This window comes from Arctopsyche grandis, chromosome 9, assembly GCF_051622035.1.
Source record: "Arctopsyche grandis isolate Sample6627 chromosome 9, ASM5162203v2, whole genome shotgun sequence".
Taxonomy (NCBI): Eukaryota; Metazoa; Arthropoda; class Insecta; order Trichoptera; family Hydropsychidae; genus Arctopsyche; species Arctopsyche grandis.
In genome coordinates, this window is record NC_135363.1 from 18,194,816 (window position 1) to 18,220,864 (window position 26,049).

At 34.2% G+C, this 26,049-nt stretch overlaps 2 protein-coding genes across 8 annotated transcripts; one reads left to right on the forward strand and one right to left on the reverse strand.

The window, feature by feature from the left end:
• The first annotated feature begins 737 nt into the window (after positions 1-737).
• Uba3 (Ubiquitin-like activating enzyme 3) lies at positions 738-3,684 on the forward strand. Of its 2 annotated transcripts, none has more exons than XM_077438286.1 (7): positions 738-965; positions 1,177-1,542; positions 1,623-1,783; positions 2,407-2,575; positions 2,650-2,893; positions 2,980-3,205; positions 3,282-3,684. In XM_077438286.1, exons 2-7 carry the CDS (start codon positions 1,202-1,204, stop codon positions 3,491-3,493), a joined length of 1,353 nt encoding a protein of 450 aa, XP_077294412.1. In that variant the 5' UTR covers positions 738-965; positions 1,177-1,201; the 3' UTR covers positions 3,494-3,684. The 2 variants fall into 2 exon arrangements, with proteins under 2 accessions (XP_077294412.1, XP_077294413.1); XM_077438287.1 differs by having other exon boundaries at positions 915-1,077; positions 3,282-3,683.
• LOC143916962 (WD repeat domain phosphoinositide-interacting protein 2-like) lies at positions 3,675-25,530 on the reverse strand. Of its 6 annotated transcripts, none has more exons than XM_077438289.1 (9): positions 25,314-25,530; positions 20,627-20,788; positions 11,789-11,879; positions 9,885-10,079; positions 9,524-9,798; positions 9,276-9,446; positions 9,001-9,176; positions 7,137-7,190; positions 3,675-6,056 (listed from the first exon to the last, which is right to left on the reverse strand). In XM_077438289.1, exons 1-9 carry the CDS (start codon positions 25,391-25,393, stop codon positions 5,950-5,952), a joined length of 1,311 nt encoding a protein of 436 aa, XP_077294415.1. In that variant the 5' UTR covers positions 25,394-25,530; the 3' UTR covers positions 3,675-5,949. The 6 variants fall into 6 exon arrangements, with proteins under 6 accessions (XP_077294415.1, XP_077294417.1, XP_077294416.1 ...); XM_077438291.1 differs by having other exon boundaries at positions 3,681-6,056; positions 9,548-9,798; positions 25,314-25,524; XM_077438290.1 differs by having other exon boundaries at positions 3,681-6,056; positions 7,131-7,190; positions 9,548-9,798; positions 25,314-25,524.
• Positions 25,531-26,049: the final 519 nt, after the last annotated feature.

The following is a 26,049-nucleotide window of genomic DNA, read 5'->3' on the forward strand; positions in this document are numbered from 1 at the left end:
TCGGCGAGGCAGGGATGAGCGGCATGTTGAAATTGATCGAGGCTGCGTGGCTCGATGTCGGGGGTCACCAGTATGGGGGATGAACGAATGAGACGACTGGCATGTTAATGCACGTGTTTATTATATGACAGCTGAAGACAGAGTCAGTAGCGGCTCTCCGAACCCAGCCGGGTTGGTCCCCACTCGCAGGAAGGCAACCAAACTCGACCATGTCGTATAAGCCAGCCGCCACAATTTCTTAGCCTATTTCTTTTGTGAACAGCAAAAATATTACTTAGATCTTGTTATGTATTTTTTTTTAATTAGATACAATTTCAGTGAAATCATGACGAAATTCGACAAGTATTCGAAAAATCTATATACGTAGATTTATCTTATTAATTTTTTAACAATATTCTAAATAAAAAGATATAACTGTGAAACTGCACACGTGAGACAAATTTAATATAAAACTAAATTTTGAAATAAATCTTAATATTATAGCAGATTTGGAAAAAAATTTAGTGCATTCTATTTATTTTTGGTTTGGGGGAGGGAAGGCAAGTGGGATCCAAATCCCTCTCTCTTCTTCATAAGCACGCTACAATCTTTCATAATTATTTGGGCCGAAGATTTTTACTGGCATAGCTATTGAAACGACATTTTTGAATAATGCTTACTAAATATTCATCACACTTATCCATTTTCAATATATCACAGTTCAACAACTCTATCACGTCACAAAAATCCTAAATCGTACCCGAGTTAGCTACGTACCTACTAGGTGTCATGTTTATATTTGTATCACATGAATATAGTATTATATAATTTCAATAGTCAAAGTGTTGATAAATAACCAAAATTTTGAGAAGTACCAACTTGATATCTAAGACGTTTCACCCTATTTAATGTTGTCAGTTGGCTGTCCTGATCTAAGTAGTCCGAATTTTCATTGGACGCCGGCGGGTTTGACGTTTGTGCAAATTGTGAGCCTTTTGTTGGAAATCTTTCCCCGTCTTGAAAATTAATTTCAAGCCGATATTTGTATTGTCAATAAAATAAACAGACTTAACCTCCAATTTTTATATCAGCTGAACAGTATTTATTTTTGTTTATTTAATTTAAATAATATAATGAAGGATTAAATATGATGATATTCCGTATAATAATTTATTTTTATTTTTACGATTACACCAGCTTCTGGATAATTTAATTTGAAGAAATGGCAACTGCCGTTGAAGATCAAATGCCCGATCATTTGCAACCAAGATGGATAAATATCCGGAGAATTCTCGAACGATCTGGTCCATTTTGTCATCCCGATTTCGAACCGTCACCTGATATATTGCAATTCTTAATGACGTCCTGTAAAATTCTTGTCGTGGGCGCCGGTGGACTCGGCTGCGAAGTATTAAAAAATTTGGGCATGATGGGCTTCCGACAAATTCACGTAATCGACATGGATACAATAGAGTTGTCGAATTTGAATAGACAATTCTTATTCAGAAGAAAGGACATAGGTCAATCTAAAGCTGAATGTGCTGCGTCATTTATAAATAACAGGTTTAATCAATCACATTTGATATATTTTCAAAACATTCTTGAATTCATCATGAATTATAATAATTTTATTTTGCCTTCAGAATTCCAGGTTGCAAGGTTATACCTCATCATCGTTCCATTCAGGATATGGATGAATCTTTTTATAGTCAATTTCATATTGTCGTTTGTGGACTTGATTCTATAGTAGCACGACGTTGGCTAAATGGAATGCTTATTTCCTTATTAAATTATAATAATGATGGTAATAAATTTATAATGTAACACTAAGAATCATTAAAAAAAATTTTTAACACGATGCCCGCTGACTCATATTTGGTAAACGGACTACTAGTCATATGTAAACCACTAGAAACCTGGTTGACCGATTTTAGGGTGTGACCAGTTTTAAGGTATGACCAGTTTTCTCGTGACCAGTTTTAGTGTGAAGGGTGATCACGTGTGACCGATCTAGAGCGACCGGTTGTCCTGTGACCGGTTCACATTTGACTAGTAATCACCGAACCCTCATATTTGTATCATGTTAGGTGCACAACGCTTAGTGGCCGCAAGTACATACATATATGATTTACGACTGCGTGAACTGTATCAGTTCGCTGATATATTTTTGTATCAAGTTTGCGTAAATCGTTTGTGGCCGATGATACAATCGTCATAAACGAAAACGTGATACAAATATTTATCAGCAGACTGAAAAATATATTCTGCACTAAAAATATATTCGCGCAGACGTGAATCATATACGTATCAGCAGCCAGTAAGCGTTGTGCACCCAACATGATACAAATATGAGTCAGCGGCCACCATAGTGTTAATGATTGCTAAAAGTATTATTTATTTTATGAATATTTTATTTGTGAATTTTAGGGACTGTAGATCAGAACAGTGTAATCCCCCTCATCGACGGAGGGACTGAAGGATTCAAAGGTAATGCTCGTGTTATATTGCCAGGAATGAGTGCTTGCATTGAATGCACTCTTGATTTTTATCCACCACAAATTACATATCCATTATGCACTATTGCGAACACACCCAGGTATTAATCAGTCTACATTTTGCTTTGATTGAACTATACAATTAAATGTTAGTAAATACAATTATATTTTTTAGATTACCTGAACATTGCATAGAATATGTGAAAGTCTTACAATGGTCAAAAGAAAATCCGTGGAATGTCGCGATAGATGGAGACGACCCTCAACATATTAATTGGATTTTCGAGAAAGCTCAAGATAGAGCTAGTGAATTTAATATTCATGGAGTAACGTATAGGCTTACCCAAGGCGTTGTGAAGAATATAATCCCCGCTGTTGCCAGCACCAATGCAGTTATAGCGGCAGCGTGTGCCACTGAAGTATATATGTTCTTTTATAACGGGTTCTATTCTTAAGTTGTATATGATGGAAGTTTTTGATTGATCTTTTGTGATATAAAATATAGGTTTTCAAACTTGCTACTTCGTGCTGTGTGAGTTTGAATAATTATATGGTCTTTAATGACGTGGATGGCATTTATACGTACACTCACGAGGCAGAAAAAAAATCTGACTGTTTGGCTTGTAGTACTGTGCCAAAAACAATAAATTTTGATGATCCACGCAAAGTCAAACTAAAAGATTTGATTGAAATGCTGTGCGAAGGACTTGAATATCAAATGAAAAGTCCAGGTAATTTCTCATAATATTTCAATTTCTTAAATTTAGCCAATGATAATTTTGTTTAAATCTTTATGTGCATTCACAGGACTTACTACCACCATAAATGGAAAGAATAAAACTCTTTATATGTCAACTGTGGCCAGTATAGAAGAGAGAACTAGAGATAATCTGAACAAAACATTTTTCGAATTGGGAATCTTGAATGAAACTGAAATCACAGTTGCTGATGTCACCAATCCTAATTCCATTACGCTAAAAATAAAATACACTACGCAGAATGAAGTTGAGATGATGTAAATCTCTAATTTAGTCATTTCTTTAATATGAGATATGTCTCAATATTATAATTTATTATTAATACATATTTATATTTTGCACTCCATTTATGGGATTTTATTTTTATAACCTGCAGGTTTTTTGTTTGTTCCTTTTTGATAATTTTCTCATGCAATATAGTGGGAATAAAAATAAAGACACAATGTGTTTATAAAATAAATTTTAATCATTTTTTTTCGCTTATATGTATACAAATTCTTAATGTTCAACATAAGAAAGGCTTTAAAATTGAACAAAGCCCAAATAAATGTTCATACCAATAAGCGCATATGGCAAATTAAAGGATTATTTATACATACATACATATATAATTCAACAGGTCATATTGTATAGATATTTTATAGAATCTCGCTAATTAATATTCAACAAAATATTTATACATATCGATATCTAAATTTATTTTAAAATTTACCATAAGAGTAAAAACAAATATTGTATGAAACGAAAATTATATTGATCGGAAGCCAAAAATATAACCAATTATTCATTTTTTGCTACACACAATATAATAGAAAAACTTACAATTAAGTGAATAGATTGTCAGGAAGATACTATTTATACGATTTAAATCAAATTAATGCGTTTTGTATGTGATGTTGGATTGTGTTATAGAGAAGTAATTCAATCAATACTTTTATAGTTACTTGGTCCATCCAGAGTTGTCTTATATGAACAAGCACATAATTTACTATGATATGGCTCATAATAACTTATAAAAATGGCCAAAATATCATTCATCAAACTGTTGATCTAAGAACACCATTTTTGACAACATAAAGTAAGGCATTTATTTCTCTTCTCGTGTTTGCGAAATATACAAATTTCATTGAAAGCCCTATGAAGAGGTCGAGATTGCAACAACTACCTTATTATTTATTTGTAACTTGCCTAAAAATTAAAACTGGCTCTTTATCATAATGCACGACATTAAACAGAAACTAAAGTTCCACATCAACAACCTACATAAAACTAATGATTAGTTTCACAGTTAACCCAATAACATAATATATGTACATAAAGCTTTGGGTGCAATATCGCGCAAAGCCTACATTCTCATTTAAAATTAACATTCAGAGGCAATGGTCATCGCCAACATTGATTCAATGTTGCATTAATCGATTTTATGCTTTAAAAACAATTTGGATCAGACTTGAGCATGAAGTATTACATAAATATAAAGCCAAGTCCTCTTATTTTGATTGCGATAATTATTGACTCTCTGATCCACATCGTATTAATACTAATAAAACCACTTTAATATACCTTTATGTGAAATCTATAAATAAAAGATTTTATGTTTTAATGAGTTTATATTTTTTTTAAACAAAAGTTCGATTTTTACAGAAAAATTCATTTTATAAGAAAGTTAAACACATTATTGAAGATGAACTTCTAAGAACTATTTGTATCATCCAATATTTAACCTAAAATAAAGTATTTACATAAGAATTTTTATGGATTTTTCATAAGTCTTAAGATTTTGTTTTTTTTTTTTAATCGTAATCACTATATTTATAATACATGTTAACATTCACCACGATGAAATAGACACATGAAAATTTTGTAAATAAAATGTGATAATAATATTTCGATGACATTTATTACTCAAATCATGAAATAAATTAAAAATAAGTCAACTTAAATTAAAAAAGTAATGCCAAAAAGAAACAAATACAATATTAATGTAAAAATTCAGTTATTAAGATTATTAACTGTGAATTTGAAATAAGTCAATTAAATTTAATGTGTTAAAACTGAGTATTGTTATTACAAACAAATAAATTAATGAGAAAAATAACAGTGACATATAAGAATACATAAAAACTAATTATTTAAGATTACATAAGTTTTTTTTTATATATTTTTGGATTGTGCAAATAGGCTGATTAAACATGGTTCAATTTAATGACCAAGGCACCAAAGTAGTAATATTTTTATTTAAGCAGTCAATTAATTAATTAATTAAAAGTTTTGGTGCAGACAATACAGAGCATTTAAGAAATAATAAACAAAAAATTGATTTTAAAGGAAAAACTAATAATGATGCAAATGATCATTAGTAATTTCTATTAACCTAAAAAAAAAATAATTCGAAACAATATTGTAACCAGCGTAAAATACTCAGTGGTATACAAAAATCATACAGAAATATTTCAATGAAGCCTGCGATATAATTTTGATGGGATTTACTTAATTTTACAAAAATACATTCACTTCTAAAAAGAATAATAAACTTAAAAAGTTCACCTGACAAATTAGCTTACTTAAAATAGAGCAATATATACATTTTATGCAAAGTCAAATACCATGAGTTTTATCACACATATTCTCTTCATTGATTTTATATATTTACGACATGAATGCGACAAATGTGATAACATTGATAATAAAACTTATGCATTAATTGATGATCATTTTCAACCAGATTGGGACACTGGTGGGAATTCCTTATCGTCGTCAAATTTAAATCCAGCCGGCGGCGGAGACTCCACTGCTGATGTCATCTCATGGAATTTTTCAGATTCTGTTCGATGAGTAGAGTGGGCCATCATTTTGCAAAAGAAATGTCACAGTAAATTAAATATTAAGTTCAGCAAAAAAACAAAACATAAAACAATATTTTAACCCTCTCATATTTAATAAACAACATTAAATTGAACTACATATCCAATATATTTTCAACGAATGTGAAAAAATATGAGAGAGTTAACAAAAATTATCATGCTGAATATTTGTCAATGATAAAAAAAATATTTGAAAGAATCCTCGAATAAATTAATTTTGATTATTGTGACTGACAAAAATTCAGTATTTCCTATGCAAAAAAGAAAAACAAATAAAAAACTAACAGTTCAATGAAAAATAATATTATCATATTTTTCACGAAACGATTGCCAAGTTCATAAATAACACAAAAACTCAATTGATAGATATTCCTCTTTAATAACTATGTAGTGATTAGTAGTTATTCATAATATAAAAAAGCAAAAATGGTAGATAATAAGGAAAAATAATAAAATTATATGATAGAAAATGTAAGTGTTAAAATAATATAAAAGGATGGGATTTTAGGAAAGAATGATAAAAAACACATTGAAATAAAAATAAGCATTTGAAATTAGTAATATGTGGGGAGAATAAATATGTGACGGCCTAATACCCGATATTTGATCATGTTTTGTTAGAACAATATAGAATATTTTAAGAACCAAAATTTAAATATGACAATAAAAGTAAATGTATATATTTGTTGTAGTATGTTCGGTTTGAGTCTCGGCAGGTTTGCTTCTCTTCTCAGCAATGATGGTCATGGTGCCGAAACACACACACAAACAATTATAATTTACTTTGTCACAAATTTACATGAAGCCAATATGATTCGTGCAATCAAAGAAATAATTGAACGTTTTCTTTTATAATTAATAAATAATTTAATGTTGCTATCGTTTGGTATATATGTAGATATCAACATCATTCATTTATCATTTTAAAGCAGATTTGTTAAATTCAGTATACAATTAACAAGAACTAAATGAATTTTGTGTAAGGGAGAAGGTTTTGTATGAAGTTTTGTTTTTTGCTTTTTCAAAATACTGACCAGTACCTGACATAAGATTGGGGTCACGACCTCGCAGCGCCCCCGCATAAGTGTTGCCTCCTTAAACACAAAAAAGTTTACTACAAAACCGCGCGCATCATACAGAATGCAAAGTTGTCAACAAACTTCCATCACAGCTCCATCCTATGACTATAACTTTATAAAACTTTGCATTATTCTTCAGACTTCACACCTAGTCTTATTGTAAATTACATTACATATATACACTTCCCTAAATAATGATTTTACCAAAGAGAACTTTAACAGACAATAACTCAATTCAAAAACCAACTTAAACTTTTCAACAGTGAATTTCATTATAATTAAAAAAAAAAAACATGCTTTGACCCAATAAAATATTATTAACACAGTTTGAAAAGAGTAAGTTGAACATACATTTTAAATTTACATATTTAAATTAATCGTATTTACAAATCCTCTCCATATACATTTGATATTTTTATCTGATTTGGAAGAAAAGAAATAGCAAAAAATATAATTATATCTCATCTATAGCTAACAGACTATTTTAATCTTGTATTTATTAAAATACATTTCATTCGAACAAAATTTTATGATGTATATTTTATATTGATATACCGATTGTTTTAATATAATATAAATTTTATGGGTCTACCTCACGGCACCGAAAGTGAAAAGGTCGAAAAAGCAAATATCGGAAGGCAAAGATCGAAAGATCAAAAAAAAGGGTGCATGGTAAACGGTACTAGGTATTTATAATATATATCAGTGGCATGCGGTGAAATTATCTCTTTTTGTCATACAGCCTTGTTTAATGTGCGCGCGCAGGATACGGGAGGAAAAACCTGTTCCTCTTGTTCCTGATGTATCCTGCTCGCGTAAATTAAGTGAGGATGTACGACGGGGGGAGAGAGACTTTTACCGCACGCCATTGATATATATACTAACCGTTTTTTTATATGTATGCATGGTAAACCAACATTTTCGACTTTTTCACTGTCGACATTTTTACGGTCACCCGAATTTTATATAATAAGCAGTATGTATGTTTGGTGATATTAATTTTTTGACAAATTTCCAGACGTTTTAGTTCTTTTTTAATATTTTCGTATTAAAAAAAAAAACAGAAACAATATAAAAAGTATCCACGTAGAAAAATGAATTTATATAAAAATAACATTAAAATATCGAGTACCTTGTAAAAATCGTAACATAACAAATACAGCAAAGTACATCAAATATTCCTACTTTATTTTTACATTAAAATTGAATGAAAAGGCTTTGAAAGGTAATTAAATAATAAATAAAAAAAAAATGTTGGTTATTACTTAAGAGGAAATATAAATTGAGGAGAGAATATGGAATGGATAGCATGTTAAAAATATAAATATCTAATAATATTTGTTAGTTTTCATATTGAAATTATGAAAAGTAAAATATGATGTTGTTAAATATAACATAAATAGATGTACGACATCGTTTTCTAGCAAACTGAGCATTGAATGTATAGCTCAGATTACATTGAACAGTCGCTTTTTTTTTTTAATATTGGCAATAAATAAATACATAAATAACACCCTTTTGCGATATACTGTATATCCAACTTACAACAAATGTAGCTTTTACTTTAATCGAACGAGTATAAAAATAAATAGATGATGAATGAAAAATTTAATGTTTTGGTTTTAGAAAATTCAGTCAACAGTCATAAGGTAAAAATTACAAAATTCAAAGATACGTTAAAGATTTTGCTACACATAAGACTAGAGATATTTTGATCGCGTTTGTTACACAGAGTTCGATAAATATGTGTAATATTTTAATTTTATAAGCATTTGATATGACGGTTGAATGAAAACACCTTACACATAAATATAATCAAACTTACCCTTGCCACTAGTGGTTGAATTCGGTGGCTGAGCTGCAACAGTAGCAGCAGCAGGGGTTCCGGCGATGCAATGTTGTTTAACTAAAGGACAAACGCCGCCATCAACGCCATCCAAAGCATAAATATACAGAATACCTTCAGCGGATGCAACGAGTAAACGCAACTGTTTTGATATGCTGAAAAAGTAAATCAAAAACATCAGCAAACAGTTCATATTTCACAGTTATTTTAAACAAAATTGGCAAGCATCATCAATTTCAACAAAATTGACTAACGTTGTGATAGCGCAGACACTTTTAACTCCAGAAACTGGAAGATGGACACTGGCGAATGCCCTACCCTGGCTGAACACATCGGTAACTTGAGCGGGGAGATAATTTGCACCCACAGACACTGCTTTACTGAGATAACCCATCCACCCACTATCCTCCGAGGCTTGTCTGGGCCTTAAAGTCAAAGGAAACAAAATAAAAACAGTCCTTTTAATAAATATGTTAAAGAAACACCTCCAAAATGATCTTACATTTCTTTGGTAGGTTCAACTAACTTAAATACGTGTACGGTTTCGGTGTTAGAGCTGCAACATACATAAGTCGAGCACATAGAAAATGCGAGACTACTTATGGAAACACAGCGTTTGACACCGCGTCGAAATTCGTATAACCGTGCACCATCGCGAACGTTGAATACACGTATCACGGTACCCTTTTCACTGGCCGTTGCTATCCGACTGCCCGAATTGTTGAAAGCCAATGCTGCTAGTGGAGAATCGTGTGCTGGAATCATCGTCTTCGCGTGCTGTAATCATATTTAGAAATAGCATTACTATTTCAGTTCGCATTGTTAGCATACAATTATGTGCCGAAGCAAGTGTATGTACTCACCAAATGAATGGCATCAAATATTTGCACTTCTCCAATAGAACTGGAACCGGGATAGGCGAGGAAGCAGTCATCGGTGGAGGCGGACAAAGAGCACAATCCCGACGGGTTTGGTGGAGTGTCCCTAATCGTGTGCAATACCTTCATATCCCGTATATTATGTATGTAAAGACTCTCTTCCAAGCATACTATTAACCTCTGAAACATTTCGTACAAATCGGAATTCAGTGATGTTTATCATGAAATAAAAAACTCCATTACAAAACGTGCTACGAATAAAAAACAATTTATTCAAAATAACGCATCGTCACTAAAACGTGACAAAAGTGCATTCAAATGTTGTATAATTTTCGTTACAATTTACTTTGATATCACTACTTTGTATAGACAAACGTGTCAAATAAGTAAATTATGAAAGAAAAATTGATAATAGAAATCATATATGTATACTTTAATTTTTTTAGAATTTGCAAGACTATCCTTCAAACAATATGTAAGTTTTATATTTATTTATTTATTTTTAATTTATACCAGGGAGGCCCAACAGGTAAACCCATTGCGCCTTCCTGGTCACTATTATACAAAGTAAATGCATATCAATAATAAACACCCACAGAGACATCTATGCTCAAATTTGTAAATTTGCAGTATTTTTTTTAAACTCAGTAAATACATATCAATTAACATTAATGGTTAGATTTGTAAATTTGGAGCATTTTATACAATTCAGCAAAATTCGAAATTGCTGAAAACTCGAGATTTGCGAGAAAATGGGTAAGGTTGCCAATTAGTTGGGACCGTTTCAAAGAAAATCAGATAAATCGGTAAACTCTGATAGTAAACGATCGACCTGAAGTCACAAATTCAAGGTCTGGCCAGCAGAAACCAGTGGGATTTGAACCCACTTGTATAACTTTCTTCCTCAGAATATTATATTATAACAAAAGTTGAATAATACTGCCAGATAGTAAATAAAAAAATAGACCTTAATCATTTTTTTTTTATTAATTAATGAGTCATCTATCAATTATGGCATAAGATTTCGAGTATTTTCGTCACAAAATCATTTATTACGAGACATTTCCCTACATGTCCCTTTCCTTACTAATTCCCGCTTCAGGTGTAACATAATTTATGGACGATCCTCAATTACCTCGATGACGACTACCAGAATTTAGAACCACAACGAGAAAGTATTCCGCAAAAATTATTAATGAAAATACGTCCATTATATTATACATCTTTGCAGTGTTGAAATATAGCCAAAATCACAATAGATTTTATTTGATTTCTTCGCATTGTAAAGTTCAGATACTTCATCGTTTGAAGAGGACGCATACGTCATAACAAACACACTCACGAGCAGAATACGTATGAAAAAGGACAGAGCTATATGGATCGATGTCGCACGAAAGAGACGCAAATCGATCAGCTGACGAGAGACTAGAACGTGACGTCACTGCAACGCCAAACAAAAACATTTCAATTCACATGAGCTTTTCAAACTGTGGGCACGCGTCCAAACATCTTCCGTTTATATGTAGAACCAACAAAAAAAAGAAAAACAACCAATCGTAAGCATAATTGAGACGATAAAACGCGTCTCGCATTGAGACGATAAAACGAAATGTCAACCTGATGAACTTCGCAGATCATCGACATGGCTATTTATCAATAGACCGTGCCTTTCACCCTATTCATTAATTAGTATACAATTCGATTTAAAACTCAGCATAGTTCTAATCATTCAACATTTAACCTACAAGTGTGTGAGATTTTTTTTATTATTTTACTGAAGCACTATCAGATATAACATTCACATAACAAACCTCAATTATAATATGTTGCGTAGTACAAGTAGAGAAAAGAGGCAATAATTACTAATCTAATAAAAGGCTTCTACTTACAGATCTATTCAGTTTAACCGCTAGAATAGTGTTGCTGTAACTGTAGTTACAAATCTCAGTTCCTCTATTGAAGTGGCACACTTTCAGCTTCCTGAAACGAGAATAACACACGATTATAGCAAAATGGAGAGTTAAAACAAAATACGCAATCGTGCGATTGCTGATGTAAGTTGTTTATTCAATCGGTGTAAATTGCAACGCACTTCTATGACCTTTTCGAATGAGCCAATTATGTACTCGATTGAAATATGGCCTCAACCTCAGACATTTCTAAGATTATTAATCATTTTTCATTTTTTATACGAAGATTTTTCATTAAATTGAAAAACACCGAGTCGTTTAAAAGGTCAAGTTTGTGAGGTTTTGCTCAATCGCGTTATCGTTTTAATCAAACAAAGAAAGTGCATACGCGTGTAAATGCGCTTTTCGATAACAACATTTGAGCACGTGCCCACGTTTCGCCACAGTTCGTGATAATCATGTGCATTAAAAATTGTAATTTTTATGTGTAAATTTTGTGAGTGCGCAATTTTCATCAATGTGCAATTAATTGAAAATAAAGATAGGTCGAAGACATACTCAAGTATTCGGTGTTGATTTATTTGTAGTATAATCTTTCACGTACATACACTGATATACAAAATTAAACTTTTTGAATGTTACATGAACTAAAGAAGGTGATTCTTATACATTTTTTTCTGCTAATTCCGAATCTGTTCTCCAAATTTTTCCAGAACGTAAGGCTTGTATAAAACGCGTTAGAAATTTCACAAATTTAAATTTTTTAAGGAAACATGTAGGTACGTAACATATTTTTATTCGACATTCACCAGTTGTAGTTTTCAATATGCATTCGTTCCGTTTTCCCTTGTAGTTCGATTCAATTTGGCTGATTTCTTGGTGAAATCTCTCACCATGTTCATAGCTCATATCAACAAGATTGTCTGGAAAAAAATCCAGCTGTGAATGGAGGAAATTAATCTTCAGAGACATATATGCTCCAGCATTGATTTTGACAGCAGTTTATCAACCAGCTGTTTTTCATTAGTTCCCCGATATTATAAATATTTTAGCTTCGCTTATTCTGGGAAATTTGTTTTTTAAATTAAAAAAAAACCTTTGCAATAACTCATCGTCGGGAAACCCCAAATCGACCAGTTGCTCCACAAAATCCCTACATGGTTAAAAGGAGCATTGTTTTAAACGGCTTTGAAAATTTGAAATTCAAAGAACTACACAGAAGAGGGGCAAGATATGCTTGTTTCGAAGTAAAACATACCAATACAAAAAAATGGAAGCAGATAGACAAATTCTAATGGCATATTCGGATTCAACAGGCAAACTTATATGAGAATCAGTTAGAATGCTGACAAGCCCATGGGCAGAGAAATGTTATATTAATAGAAGTGGCTTTAGGCGTCTGATGCTAAAATTATTTAGGATTGTCTATGGACAATCGTCACTTGACAACAAAAGAACACCTAAAGCCACTTCTATTAATATTACATTTCTCTGGTCTAAACACATCTTTACAAAACTCGAAATCCACAACGGTAGTTATCTAAGGTAGTGATCTACGGTTTGTTTTGATTAGCAACAATTTTTATACTTGCTTTCTATTGGATTTATAAATAATTCTAGTTGGAAATTTTGGCGAAATTTTCAGCGTGGCGGGCATTCAACATAAAAGACGTCAGCACCAAAGGGTTAACAGTGTAAGAATATACAGATACATCAAATGTCGTTCTAGACTAGAAAATTCGAATATATTTCATCCCACAAAATATATATGTACATGAATTTGTTTTTGAAAACAGGAATAATAGAAGGGAATTTACATAAAGGTGGCATAATGACGAGAGTGGAGAAATGGTAGTTGGAAACTTTGAGAAGCTGCCACTAACATCTGTCAAAAGAGTACGTCCCACGCATTTGGAAGGCGAGTCGTGTGCAAATTGACCAATCCGTTGGCCAATTCGCGTCATCGACTCACATACACAAGCGGGAATATTTCATAATAATTTTCAATAGCGACGAAATATCACCCGATAGAAAATCAATGTTGACAAATGTCTGCACAAAGAAACGAATTCGGTATACAGGTTGCGATCATTGTCAGCACAGAGCGGTCGCTATCTTGTTTGTACAATTATTATTTTATTACGTTCGACATTTGAAAGTGTGGGTTTATGAAGGCGATAAAAACTCCAATGCTCGTTTAGAATCCCGCAAAAAATCATACGTGGAAAGGGAATGTTGACCTTCGTCGTCATGTGGAGGATCAATAATACCCATTAGTGGAACACGGCCTAAATCAAGCACATAGTAAGCAATGATTACGTTTTTTTTAAGCAAAAATTGTAGTCATACGCCGATGATGAGTGATAAATGCAAATAAAGATGATGACGTGAGAAAACACGCATCACATACGATCAGCAATAATAAAAAAAAATGAAAATCCGATACACGATCCGTAGAAATGAAACTTCAACAAAGTGTTTAAAGGAATAAGTGTGGAACACTTTATGCTAGAAAACGGATTACGTGGGTGAGAAGTATAACAAGGGTAGTTGAATAAAGTAGGTGAAGAGCAAAGATCGGCGTTGTGAGAATGCCTTTCAAATAACAATAGACCGCTCCATTAGTGTTCAAAGGAAGAGAGCAAAAAAACATAATTTAAGAAATTGATAATATTGTGCGAAACTCATTCATCGACCGGCTAAGACTGACAAAGAGATTGAGATCGAATAGTACCTAAAATAAGTTAAAAGGTACACCTAATGTGATGAATGGCTGTAAATGATGTAGTAAAAATGCAACTTTCAGTCTACGGATACCCATCAGGCCAAAATGGCGTTGGGACGATGCTTTTTCGACAAAAAATGGGTCACTATTATCAATTATTATTTTCAACCATGCTGTTTACTCTCTTGCTTTGTAAACTAATGGTGCGGTCTATTGTTATTTGACAAGCATCCAACCAACGCCGAAGACTAGAAAACTTTAAAGTTGACTTGAAGGGGCATACATCGGGGCAGAGGGTTTTAATTTCGTTAAAAAATCATTTTGCCATCTTGCTTTGAGCTTGGTCCATTGTTACTTGCAATAAATTGACTATCCGATGTTTAGCTATAAGAAAAACTTGGTTTCGGCATTAGAAAAACATGTTGATCGTTTAGTTTATTTTAAGGCGCAAACACACTGAATCGTACGCCATGCACGTGCTCGTGGTTTCAAGCTAGGAAGGACACGTCTTCAGGTTCATTCGTACGATCTCATTATTTAGACATGTTTCTCCTACATTTCTTCAAATATTGGGAATCACCGTTATCAATCACTGTCAAAAAAAGTGCCGCGTAACTCTGTATCTGCGCCTTTATCGTTTTGGAACTTGTTGCTTCTATGAAGCAATGGGAAGAAATGCAGCATTACAGGGAGAACAAACCTGTAATCCGCATTGAAAATCGTAAATAATATAAATGACGTAAGTAAATGAACAAGCAGTGAATAAGATCTAATGAAGTAATAAACGTTGAATTTGAAAGTTGATTTTAGCAAATTTGTCAGCGACAGAAGCGAGCGGCTTTAAAATTTAAGAGCCGTCCATTGCATCGGATGCAGGCAATGTTGCGATACATCCGATTGTTTTACAACAATATACCACCGTGACGATAGCACAATTTTCCGTTAGCAGTTCTGTGCAATCCAAATTAGCATAGTCAATGTGTGCAAATTTAATATATATACATATATGGCTATGGCTGAAATGCATGCGAGTGTAATATAATAAAAATGAACACGAATATTAGGCAGTTGTAGTTACTCGACCGTAAAAAGTCGACTGTTGTTTATTTTTTACAGACTTGTGAAGAACAACAATAATAACAACAGTGTCCTTCGACGGTTGATTTTCGATTTTTACGAGCGAAAATGACTCGTCGAAATTGGCGACATCAGTGGCGACAACAGTGTTTGCCAAGTGGGCTCTTTTCGGACGTAGTTAATTTTTCCAGTATTATCCTATTGACCTATTTTTATCTATAAATGCAGTCGATAGGGGTTTTCAATATAAAATATATTGAATTTTAATGAAATAAAACATATTATATGCCATAAGAATAATGAAAATCATTTACCTTTAAGTACATTCCACATAAAAAGTTTGTTAGATAAAATATAAGTGAATGTATCAAGACATGACAATCATAACTGCTGTTAAGATAATGCAAAAAAAAAAACAAATATAACTTAAATATGAAGTAATCATTAAAGATAAATTAGAAATACATCCCAAAAGCAATAACAACACGTGAGAATCACGATTCAGAACAAATGCAACGAATTTGCTAATGCAAGTTGATGAAACACCAAATCTTGTACATAAAACGCAATTTTTCCCCTTCCCCAAGTGCATCAAACATGAAATTTTACATGGTGTAGAGCTGTCAGATTGGAAATCGGACTCATTTCATCAGCTGATTGTTGATCATATGATTGCAGAAGTTGTCTTAGCAATTGCATATGCACAACTGCGACTTTAGGTAACTTTGTTCAACATATCAAATAATAAGCATGTCATTTACCATCACACTAACGAGACATTGCAACGGCCTTGAATCGCGTCAAAACAAATAGTTTGTGACACTAGTAATGTAAATAGTAGATTCAAAAAGTAAAGAACAAAATTAGTTCCATTCCTTGAGATCTTCGATGAACGTTGCTTTTGAAAATATGATTCAAAATGAGCAGCTATCATCCAATGCAGGTATACCGTTATGCAACAAGTGTGCAGATGCAGCATTTGGGTGACCTCGAAGATCACACGAACCGGACCGGACGGAAATAATTGCGAAAAAACAAAAACACTCTTATCTCTAGATACGTCGAAATTTGAAAATTGGTAATTTGCGTAAAGTGCGCCAAGGATATGGTGGCCAGATTACAAAATGTCGGCAAAAGTTTGCCTTGGCGGCTACCGGCTATGAAACCGATATATAATATAATAGTACGTTCGTACATTTATAAAGGCACCCACACATGGATAAAATCACGACGGTAACTGGGTCTGCTGTGATTATGTGTCGAATACGAAGCATTAGAGCTCTCATTTGCATGAATTTAAAATCAAGGTCCTTGGGTCGGGGCTAGCACCACACGAATCTATAGGAATCGCAACACGAAGATTCGAAGATCTGTGTGTCAAAACAGCGCAAGGTGTAAACATCGCGATACTGACCGTGAAAGTTAAAACTGAACAAGAATGTGAGTGACTTCAGAAATGAAATCAATTCCGTTTATTAGTCTTTGAAAATTGTGCTTTTCTGTGAAAACAATCTTTGATGAATGATTCCAAAGGTCGAAATTTGCGTCAGAGAATTGCACGTGGACCAGCTATGTATCTATTCACAACAGGCCAAACTTCGTTTTTTTTTTATTTTTAAATGTATTTTCTTTTTGTCGACGAACGAAAGCGAAGAATAGTTTCGAACAATGACAACAAACGATACGCGATCCAATAATAACACAAGCTGGTAATGAACTTGAAATGATTAAATCAACACGCTTATTTATTTCGCAACATTTCGTTAGAAGTAAGAGTTGCCAATATTATATTGCCGTTAATGTAGGTGGAGGTTAAGACGTGAACAAAATTTTGCTAATCTTAAGAAGTACCAGACGGTAACCTTGGTAGATGATAGTGGAAAACACTTGGTAAAAGGAAAATAAACATGGGTTTAATTAAATTTTCTTATATTGCTTATATTATCTAGCAACAGTCAACATTTCTGCACAGGACAGCACGGAAAAGACTAGTTCTATTTATACTATACAGCACCGCTCGTTTTCGTTCATGCATGTTTCAGACGAGTGCACGACAAAATGTACATTTCGGTTCCACGACAATGATTACGCGACATCATTTACACACACAAAACATTCATATTACATGTTAAAAAACAACACTTTCGTTAGTATGGGTGCACTCGCCACTATGACGTCACGTCATGCGTGAATATTTCCACAATGGCCAAAGAAACCCGGTTCTGCTTGATACGTTTCGGTGACAGTACTGCTTCGGTACTGCTGTATAATATGAATAGAACATGACGGCTTCTGATACGCGCATACACATTACGGAACATATGAATGTGTCCATATGGAATATACCAAAGATTTTTTTCATACTGCCGAAGATTTTCATTTGTCGACTTGAGCCGTGTTGGTATAAACGAACCTTTATTCGATAAGACCATGTCCCCATTAGTCCAAAATATTATACTTTTCAACAAATTATTCAATCGACAAAGTGTCCAAAATTCAAAAAAGCAATTTGCAGATCTAATGGACAGTAAGCAATTTATCAATGTAACTTATCTGGCTTTAAAATGTAGGCAGGTAAGTAAGTAATGCATTATCTGTCCTTCCATCAGGTTTACCTGTTTTCGGTAAGCTTTATTTTAAGCTATCCCTACACTAATCCAACCTATATTATCCCATATCCAACGCACAAAGAATGTTCAACAGACGCTTTTAAGCAATCTACTAGATCTCCTAGACTAGAATCATTTTCCAGAACTGAAAGAGTCAAAACAACAATATTGGCGAATACTATTATACACAGCACTAACAAGACCGAATTATCTCATTGTAGTCGAATTTGAAACGACCATTCACCCACATGGAACATTTGAAATTCGCCCGTCGAACAAAAATAAACGATGTGCGAATAAAATGGCAAACACATTAGAGTAGCAAAGCCCGATATATTCGAGCTTCTCGTCTATGCAATCCGGTTGTTGATTGTTGCGACACGCACGTCAATAATTGCAGCATCGCTTGCTAGAGAAACTGTGTCGCGGAGAAGACCTGCTAGTGTAGATTTGTAGAACCAGCATCGGAAATAATGATGACCCGCTTTTGCCTCGATGGTTTTCCAACACTCCCAACTGTGTGCCGGGAACAAGTGACCCACAGGTCACCGAAATCATCGTACGATCTGATTTCCACCGTTAATTGTACATATTATTCGAAAAATCCACGATGGAGCAGTGAAAATGCAGCCCGTCAAGATTCCAGAGATTTTAAGAGTTAAGTGGATCGTTTACCAGCTTCTCCGAATCGGCCGTTGATAATACAACTGCAACGCATTTCACAATCGTCCAATCCTACTCTCAATCATGAACGAATCATTGTTCGTAATAAAATTATAGTCGGTGGTAATTTTCCATTCCGATTACTTTTTCTTTGTGTCGCTCGCAGTTTCGACATTTTACTTCGCGAGGTGTCAAACTGGCATAGGATTAAACGAGACAATACCATCATCACGTTTATCGTGATGGGTTATCGGTCGAGTTTTGACTCAGATAAGGACTGTTTTGATTTGCAGGTTTTCTCGCATATACCTATGTAACAAAGCGAGAGCCATTGTTTGGACGTCCTTCGCCAAACGAGTGAGAGGCAGGTTGAACGTCATACACAGCTGTTGAACTAGCAGCCAGCTTGACGGCTTCAAAAAAGTATCGGTATGAAATCAAAATGGACCATTGCGAAGTCCAAAACGTCGACAGAGACCTCATCACAAGGAGACCGTTGAGTAATTAATTGATTTAGAACAATGGGCTACCAATAACAACGAATCTACCAAATAGGGTATCCACTTGCTGCACTCCACTGCTTCTGTCTCCATACAAAACATACTAGCACAGTGTGTATTATTTTACACATTTTTTCACACACTCCACTGAATATAAAAATATATTTATAAATTGCAAACGATTAATTTTACGGTCATTGAAAAAACAATGTTATCAATGTTGTACCTATAACCCACTCTCCTATGAACACACTGTATTTTTTTTTTATTATAGAGATTACACTTTTTTTACGACGAAATACAAAGAGCAACGCACCGATGGATCATATTTTACACCATGCAATCAATTTTAAAACACGCATTGTCTACGTCACTCGAGAATAACTTGTGTGACCTCAAGTAGTAGAGTTCCACGGAGCTTTGCATCAGTGATTCCATTTAAGTAAATTTTCAATGTAATATGGTATCATCAACGAGTTTAAATGGTGGGCAGAATATAAGCTTAGAATTATATAAACCCCAGGAACTTCCAGGAAGGTAAATAATAATACAGTACTAGCCCCAAAGTCTTAGCAAGCAAATATATTTAGCTTTGACTGGATATCCGTTATACCCGAAACCAATAAATCCTAGCAGTGTACAGAATAGTTGTCAAATACATAAATAAATACAAAAATGGCAATTTTACCAATAAAATTGATGTCTTGTAGGTATCTACTTTGCATACCCAAGTTGACGTCCTGCACCTTTTGTTAACATAGGTTTGTATCTATGAATACGATTATTATCTACTTCCACTTAATTTTCATGGATTTTAGACTTCTATAAACAATGGATATAAATTTTTACCAGCTTCAAGGTTTATCAAACCAATATACCATTACTTTCCTCGTATATCTACTTGTATAGCCCAGTTATTCAACAGTTTTCGGATACATTAACGGTTTTGGCAATTATTCACTGTGCTTTCCAAGAATAATATAATTGTTTTTGTAGATAAGAAGAGTTGTTGATGTTCTAAACTTCTATGACAGATTCTAATAGTGTCAGTACTTAGTACATGTGCTTAGATTAGTTGGATCTACATTTGTAACATCTCTAAAAGATGCATAATACTGTAGAATCCCACTATATGCATACCATTCTACGCGTTGTTAGCCTTTTGACATTCTCTCAAGCAAACAGAGGAAAGAAACAAGACAGATCAATGGAAAATGGTTAAAATTAAATTCGCAATATTTACCTAGGAGCGGAGAGTGTGACCACAGCAACCAGCGAGCTGCTGAAGAGCCGCTCGACCAGGTAGGTATCCTCGCCGCCATTCTTGGCATATATCTCCTCGAGACCGTCATCGGGTCCGAGGGAGAAGAGTCGGTACCCCGACCCACAACCAACAGCTAACGACCTGCAAGCAACAAACGCACAAATGTATACATAATTTAAATAAAATTATAGTGGAGCAGCAATGGCAGCAAGCTCCATACTAAGGCGCAAGGTCGACGAACAAATGCAACCAAGGCGACTCAGACATCAACCGTGCCCACTTTCAACAATCGATAACTGCACCAAACAGTTAATCCACATCAAACAACGGAATAAGCCTACATCGCGAAAGATTTCATCGTTATTGTGACTCAAGCTGTACATATTTACAATTTTTTCATCATTGGAAAACATCTGTTCTAATAAATGAACACATTTATTGCGTACGATTGATTGATTGGACACAATGGATCGTAATTCAAAAGATTTAGTTGACACACCAGAATGGACAGGCGTGTCGATTTAAGGACGAAAAGATTACAAATGGATCGAGTCACGTAAAGGTTAAACCTCTTGTCGTATTTGACGTAACGAGAAAATTCACGGTCAAGGCGATAATACGTTACAAGAGTTGCGCAACAATAAAACAACTAAAGTTAAAGATCCACAAATAAAATTACGCGAAATTCTCGCCAACATTTTCAGTTAGCATGCACACTTGTCCTGAAGGCGTCATTCCAAGCAAGCAGGTGAAAAGTTGGAGCACAGCCAGTATACGGCCAACCCGAAAATTAATAAACATAATAAAAACACGATTTCAAATCTACGAGTAGTCTCAAATTGGACTGCAATGTCAAATAAAAAATTTGAAGTTGGCTCGTTTTATAACAAGGTCTAAACAAAGCGAATTAATTATACGTATAGAGCTGTACTTCTGTTCATTTATTATTTATCTTCAACTATCATCGATTTATAATGGCAAATGCGGTTTACAAGATTTATGTCGAGTGCGCAAATGTTTTTTGAAATTTATATACGTAATATTTATTATAACAGCATATTCGAACGAGGGCGAGTAAATAATTACACTCCAACGCCATTAATTAATGACCTTATCGCCTTTGCAATATCTTCTGATGAAGGTTTGAAATGATTAGTCATATCTTGTGCTATTGACCTGCGAAAAGCGGAGGGTTAAAAACACGAAACCTGACTAATGAAACTCGAATCCGTACTGTAATAATACAATTAAAAACTGAGCCACGGAGCGTTTTGTATCGTGAAAATGAATTTGGAATATTGAATTTTAGAGTCTGAGAAAAATATTCTCCATTTTCAAGAGAAAAGTATTGATTTTATAAAAAAAAAAGATTCAAAAGCTTATTTTAAACAAACTATACCGATAAAAATTACAACTTATTTCTTTCCTCGGTTCCGAATCGTGTTTTTGGCTTTCAGGGAAAATATTTTTTGTAGCACTTGTATTATACTGTATTAGCATTTGTTGCTATAAACAATTGTTCAGAAGTAGAGGTATTGAAAAGGTTTGCTTATCATCGAGTAAAATAGTCTCTACCTAAAAGGGTGAGGATTACGAATTCCATTAAAAATACTAATCCTCATACAAGGCAAAATTTTAAATTTATGCCTCAGAAATATATAAAAAATAAAAATCAAGGAAGAAATTTGTGTGGATTTAAACTATCATGAACCGAAAACCCACCCTCGTATGTTGGGTACTACTTATTTTGGTGTATTTTATTTATTACTTTTAAACAGAAACATATAGTACACTAGTGGTTTTACCCGGCTTCTCTCGGTATTTGTAATATAAACAGCTTGAACATGGCAAAACAATCTAATAGTAAACATTCATTTGTTTTTTTTTATTGAATTTATTTGAATCGAAAAAACATAATATTCAACGATATCTTTGATTTGTTTTCGATGTTCCCAACAAACCTTTTCTCAACCTCAACAAAGTCTCTTTCCAAATTATAGATTAGATTATTATTTACATTATAAATTATATTAATATAAAAATTAGAAATTATAAATTATTTCGAAATATTAGATTTTTCAATATTTAGCAGTGTAGGAATAGACCTGTATATTCACAAGCTTTTGAGCATTATGCTATAGGAGCTAAAAATTTAAATTAATGCGATTTTTTCGCATTGATTGTGTATTTTCTCGTGTTACTATTCTCTAATTTATAATATTTTTTAAATTATAAACATTACAAAAATCATGTAAAAAAAAGTTTAACAATATTTTGAAGTAAGAAACGGATGCTAAAATTGAAAAATATAGTCATGAAGTTAGAATATTTTAAATAAAATGACCAACTTGAGCATACATAGGAAGCAATTTAGCTTGTTACCCATTAGGACTAGTGCTAGAGAAGGCAAAAAAAATTCAGATGACATCACTGGGTAGCTCGCGAACGCGGCTGTTTATAAAAAGATAACCTTGTTCAAGTCGACCGATTGTCAGCTGTTCACACGGTGTTCGCGAACGCGTTCACAAAAACGATCCAAAACCCCTGCATCGTTTCCCCCGCATTCAAATTCAATATTCATCACACCAATTAACAGTTAAACAACCCGTTTTCAATAAAAACAAACGCCATACGGTCGAGCGAAAAAATTAACAACATTGTTTGTAAACAAAGCACTATCCGAGTAAATATCGCAGGAAGTGTGCAAAATAATTGTCGACAAACAGCCGATAAAGAAAATACACGAAAAAATGTTTATTGTAACAGTTGCTCCGACCAGATGTGTTGCCTTTGTGTAATATTCCAAGTTTTTGTCGGGGTTTTGGCAACGGTCGACTGCAATGTTGGAAAGGTGACCGACGTTCACCATACTTTTGCCCCACACGCTAAACCTCAAAGTATCGTCCGCTTTCAAGGATAAAACATCAGGTTTTATAATCTAGTTCAACCGAGCGATTCTTTGTTTACATCGGAGAATGAGTCGACTATGCAATTATCTATCGGCCTATCATATTATATTATATTCGATTAGATTACAGATAATGTGATGTAAATTGATGAATGCTTGGTAATTAAAATACATTTAGACAGATTTTTTTAAACTATTATGGAACAAAAATTCGACTGAGGAAAATCAAGGATTCTGAATGATTCAAAAGTTGACTCACAAAGGGATCTCGAGCTAACAATAAAAATGGGCTAAATTAAATGTGGTAAATATTCGTCAATCTTTGTTTAAAATAGGTACAAATTGCCGTTGATTAGTTTTTATTATTATTACAAAGCTCTTCTATATTTCATTTCGCTAATTGGTCTGACAACATATTATATTATATCCTACATTCGTCCGATCGTTTTGAAACATTGCTATTTTGCGCCGTTTGGTTATCAATTGAAATTCAAATTAATTCCGCCAATACGATGGTGAAAAATAATGGTAATAGACACGTTTGAAAATGCTACAATTTTGAGCATCTTGAAGTAGTCTTATATATTTGCATTTCCGCCACCCTCTCGTTTTGTCAGATTTTAATTGTTTTTAACGTTCTCAATAGATAGTGAAATATTATAAATACCGATTGCAGTTTGTTTGCATTTAACACAAAGGACAAATGCAGGTAGAAACTTGGCGCGGTACTACAAAAATACAAGGAAAAAAGATTAGCGTATTCATTTACAGATGTGAATATCTTTGACCATTCGTGTCCCAAATTTTAAAGTGTGAAAGGCCTTGGGCGTCATATCGGCAGTCACAGAAATGTCTATAACCCCTGAATTCGACTCTTTTAAATTATTCAAATTCGTCACACTGACGCAAGATAAAATAAATAAAAAACATTCCCCTCCCCAATTCCTAAATGTGTTTGTTGTACACACAGATCAAAACAAAAACATTTCGCCGAACGCACATTATGACCTCGACAGTCGACAGTCGTAGAGGTGTGCGCATACGCATATATACTTTTGAAAACAATGAAAAGTGAACGAGCGATATGAATTGGCGCACTTTGTTTGTAGGCGAGGTGATCGCGTGATGGGCGCGATACGCACTTACAAGGGCCAACCGGAAGACAAAAAAAAACGCACCCAGAGATAGCGCGCAATTCAAATTAGAAACGTAGATCCGAAACCGGCCGTGAAAATTGATGTCGATGACGAAGTCATTTATTGCATCACCTTTCGCGATCACAAGGGCAACGAAGATTCGTCAGAAGGAAAGGATATTCGGAATGTTGATATGATACATATGATAAATAGGAGGGTCGCTTTTGGCATTATCTGCGCGTGCGCATTCGCACGACCAGCGAACGGTTTGTAAACAAATTACGTAAGTGGGTCATCGTCAATAAACAACGCACAAAATCAGTAATCGAGAAGAAGTCGGGCGATAGGCAATGGGCAATGTTCTATGGCGATGGGCGAATGCAACATCGCGTTTCCTTTGTTGTGCGAACTGTCATCGTACGACGATTGTTTACGGATCGAGGAACGGCCGCAAGCGAATCTCGACCTTAGGGCTTAGGGACAAAGGAACGAGTTGGAGTCGCGAGTCGAGTGGTGTTGGTGATAGTATCGATCTGCGCGAAGTCGAGTGCGAGTGCAGAGACGACGGGGAGAAGGACAGAAGGACAAAAGGATGAAGGAAAGAGAGTGATGGCCCACTTACGTGCAGTCCTGATTAAAGTTGACGAAACAACCTCCGTGGTGGGGAGCGTCTGCGGAGTGCGAGTGACCGGCGAGTGTCATGGGGATGAACGACTACGGCGTGAATACAAGCGGCCACCGCGCCACCTGCTCTCGCTCCACTGAATACCGAACTCTCGACTCACCACCACCACCGCCACCACTCCCTCCTTCCCGCCCCCACTCCGCGAATCGTCAACAAAAGATGTCGTGGCAATTCACTACGCGACCATAGCTCCACTTCGTCTTCAAATATTTCGCGAATTCGTTTCTGCTAATTTATTAATTGATTATTGTGACAAACCTGTTAATAGAACTACGACTATAAAAAAACTTTAGTATATTGTAATGGCTTTTTAAACAAGATTCGCAAAAAATTTCTACTAAAATAAATAAAACTTCACGGTTTCAACTGAAAGGTTTAAATTTCACTGACTGTCTGGACCATGCCACATGTTGCAATACTGTGTTAGTACAGGTTCAAAAATATTGGTTGATCTCACATTACTTCCTTCCCGCCAGTCAAATTAGAGAGCCCTGTCTCAAACCACTCCGTTGTTTCCTCTCCACCCCCCCCCCCCCCCTTCTATAAAATTTAATCGTTTATCTAAATTCAAAATTGGTCGATTATTGAAAATATAAATTATTTAATTCATGAAAACTGCCCAAATCTCGTATAAAAAGGCATTTTCTGAGCAATATTTGGGCAGGTTTCTTTA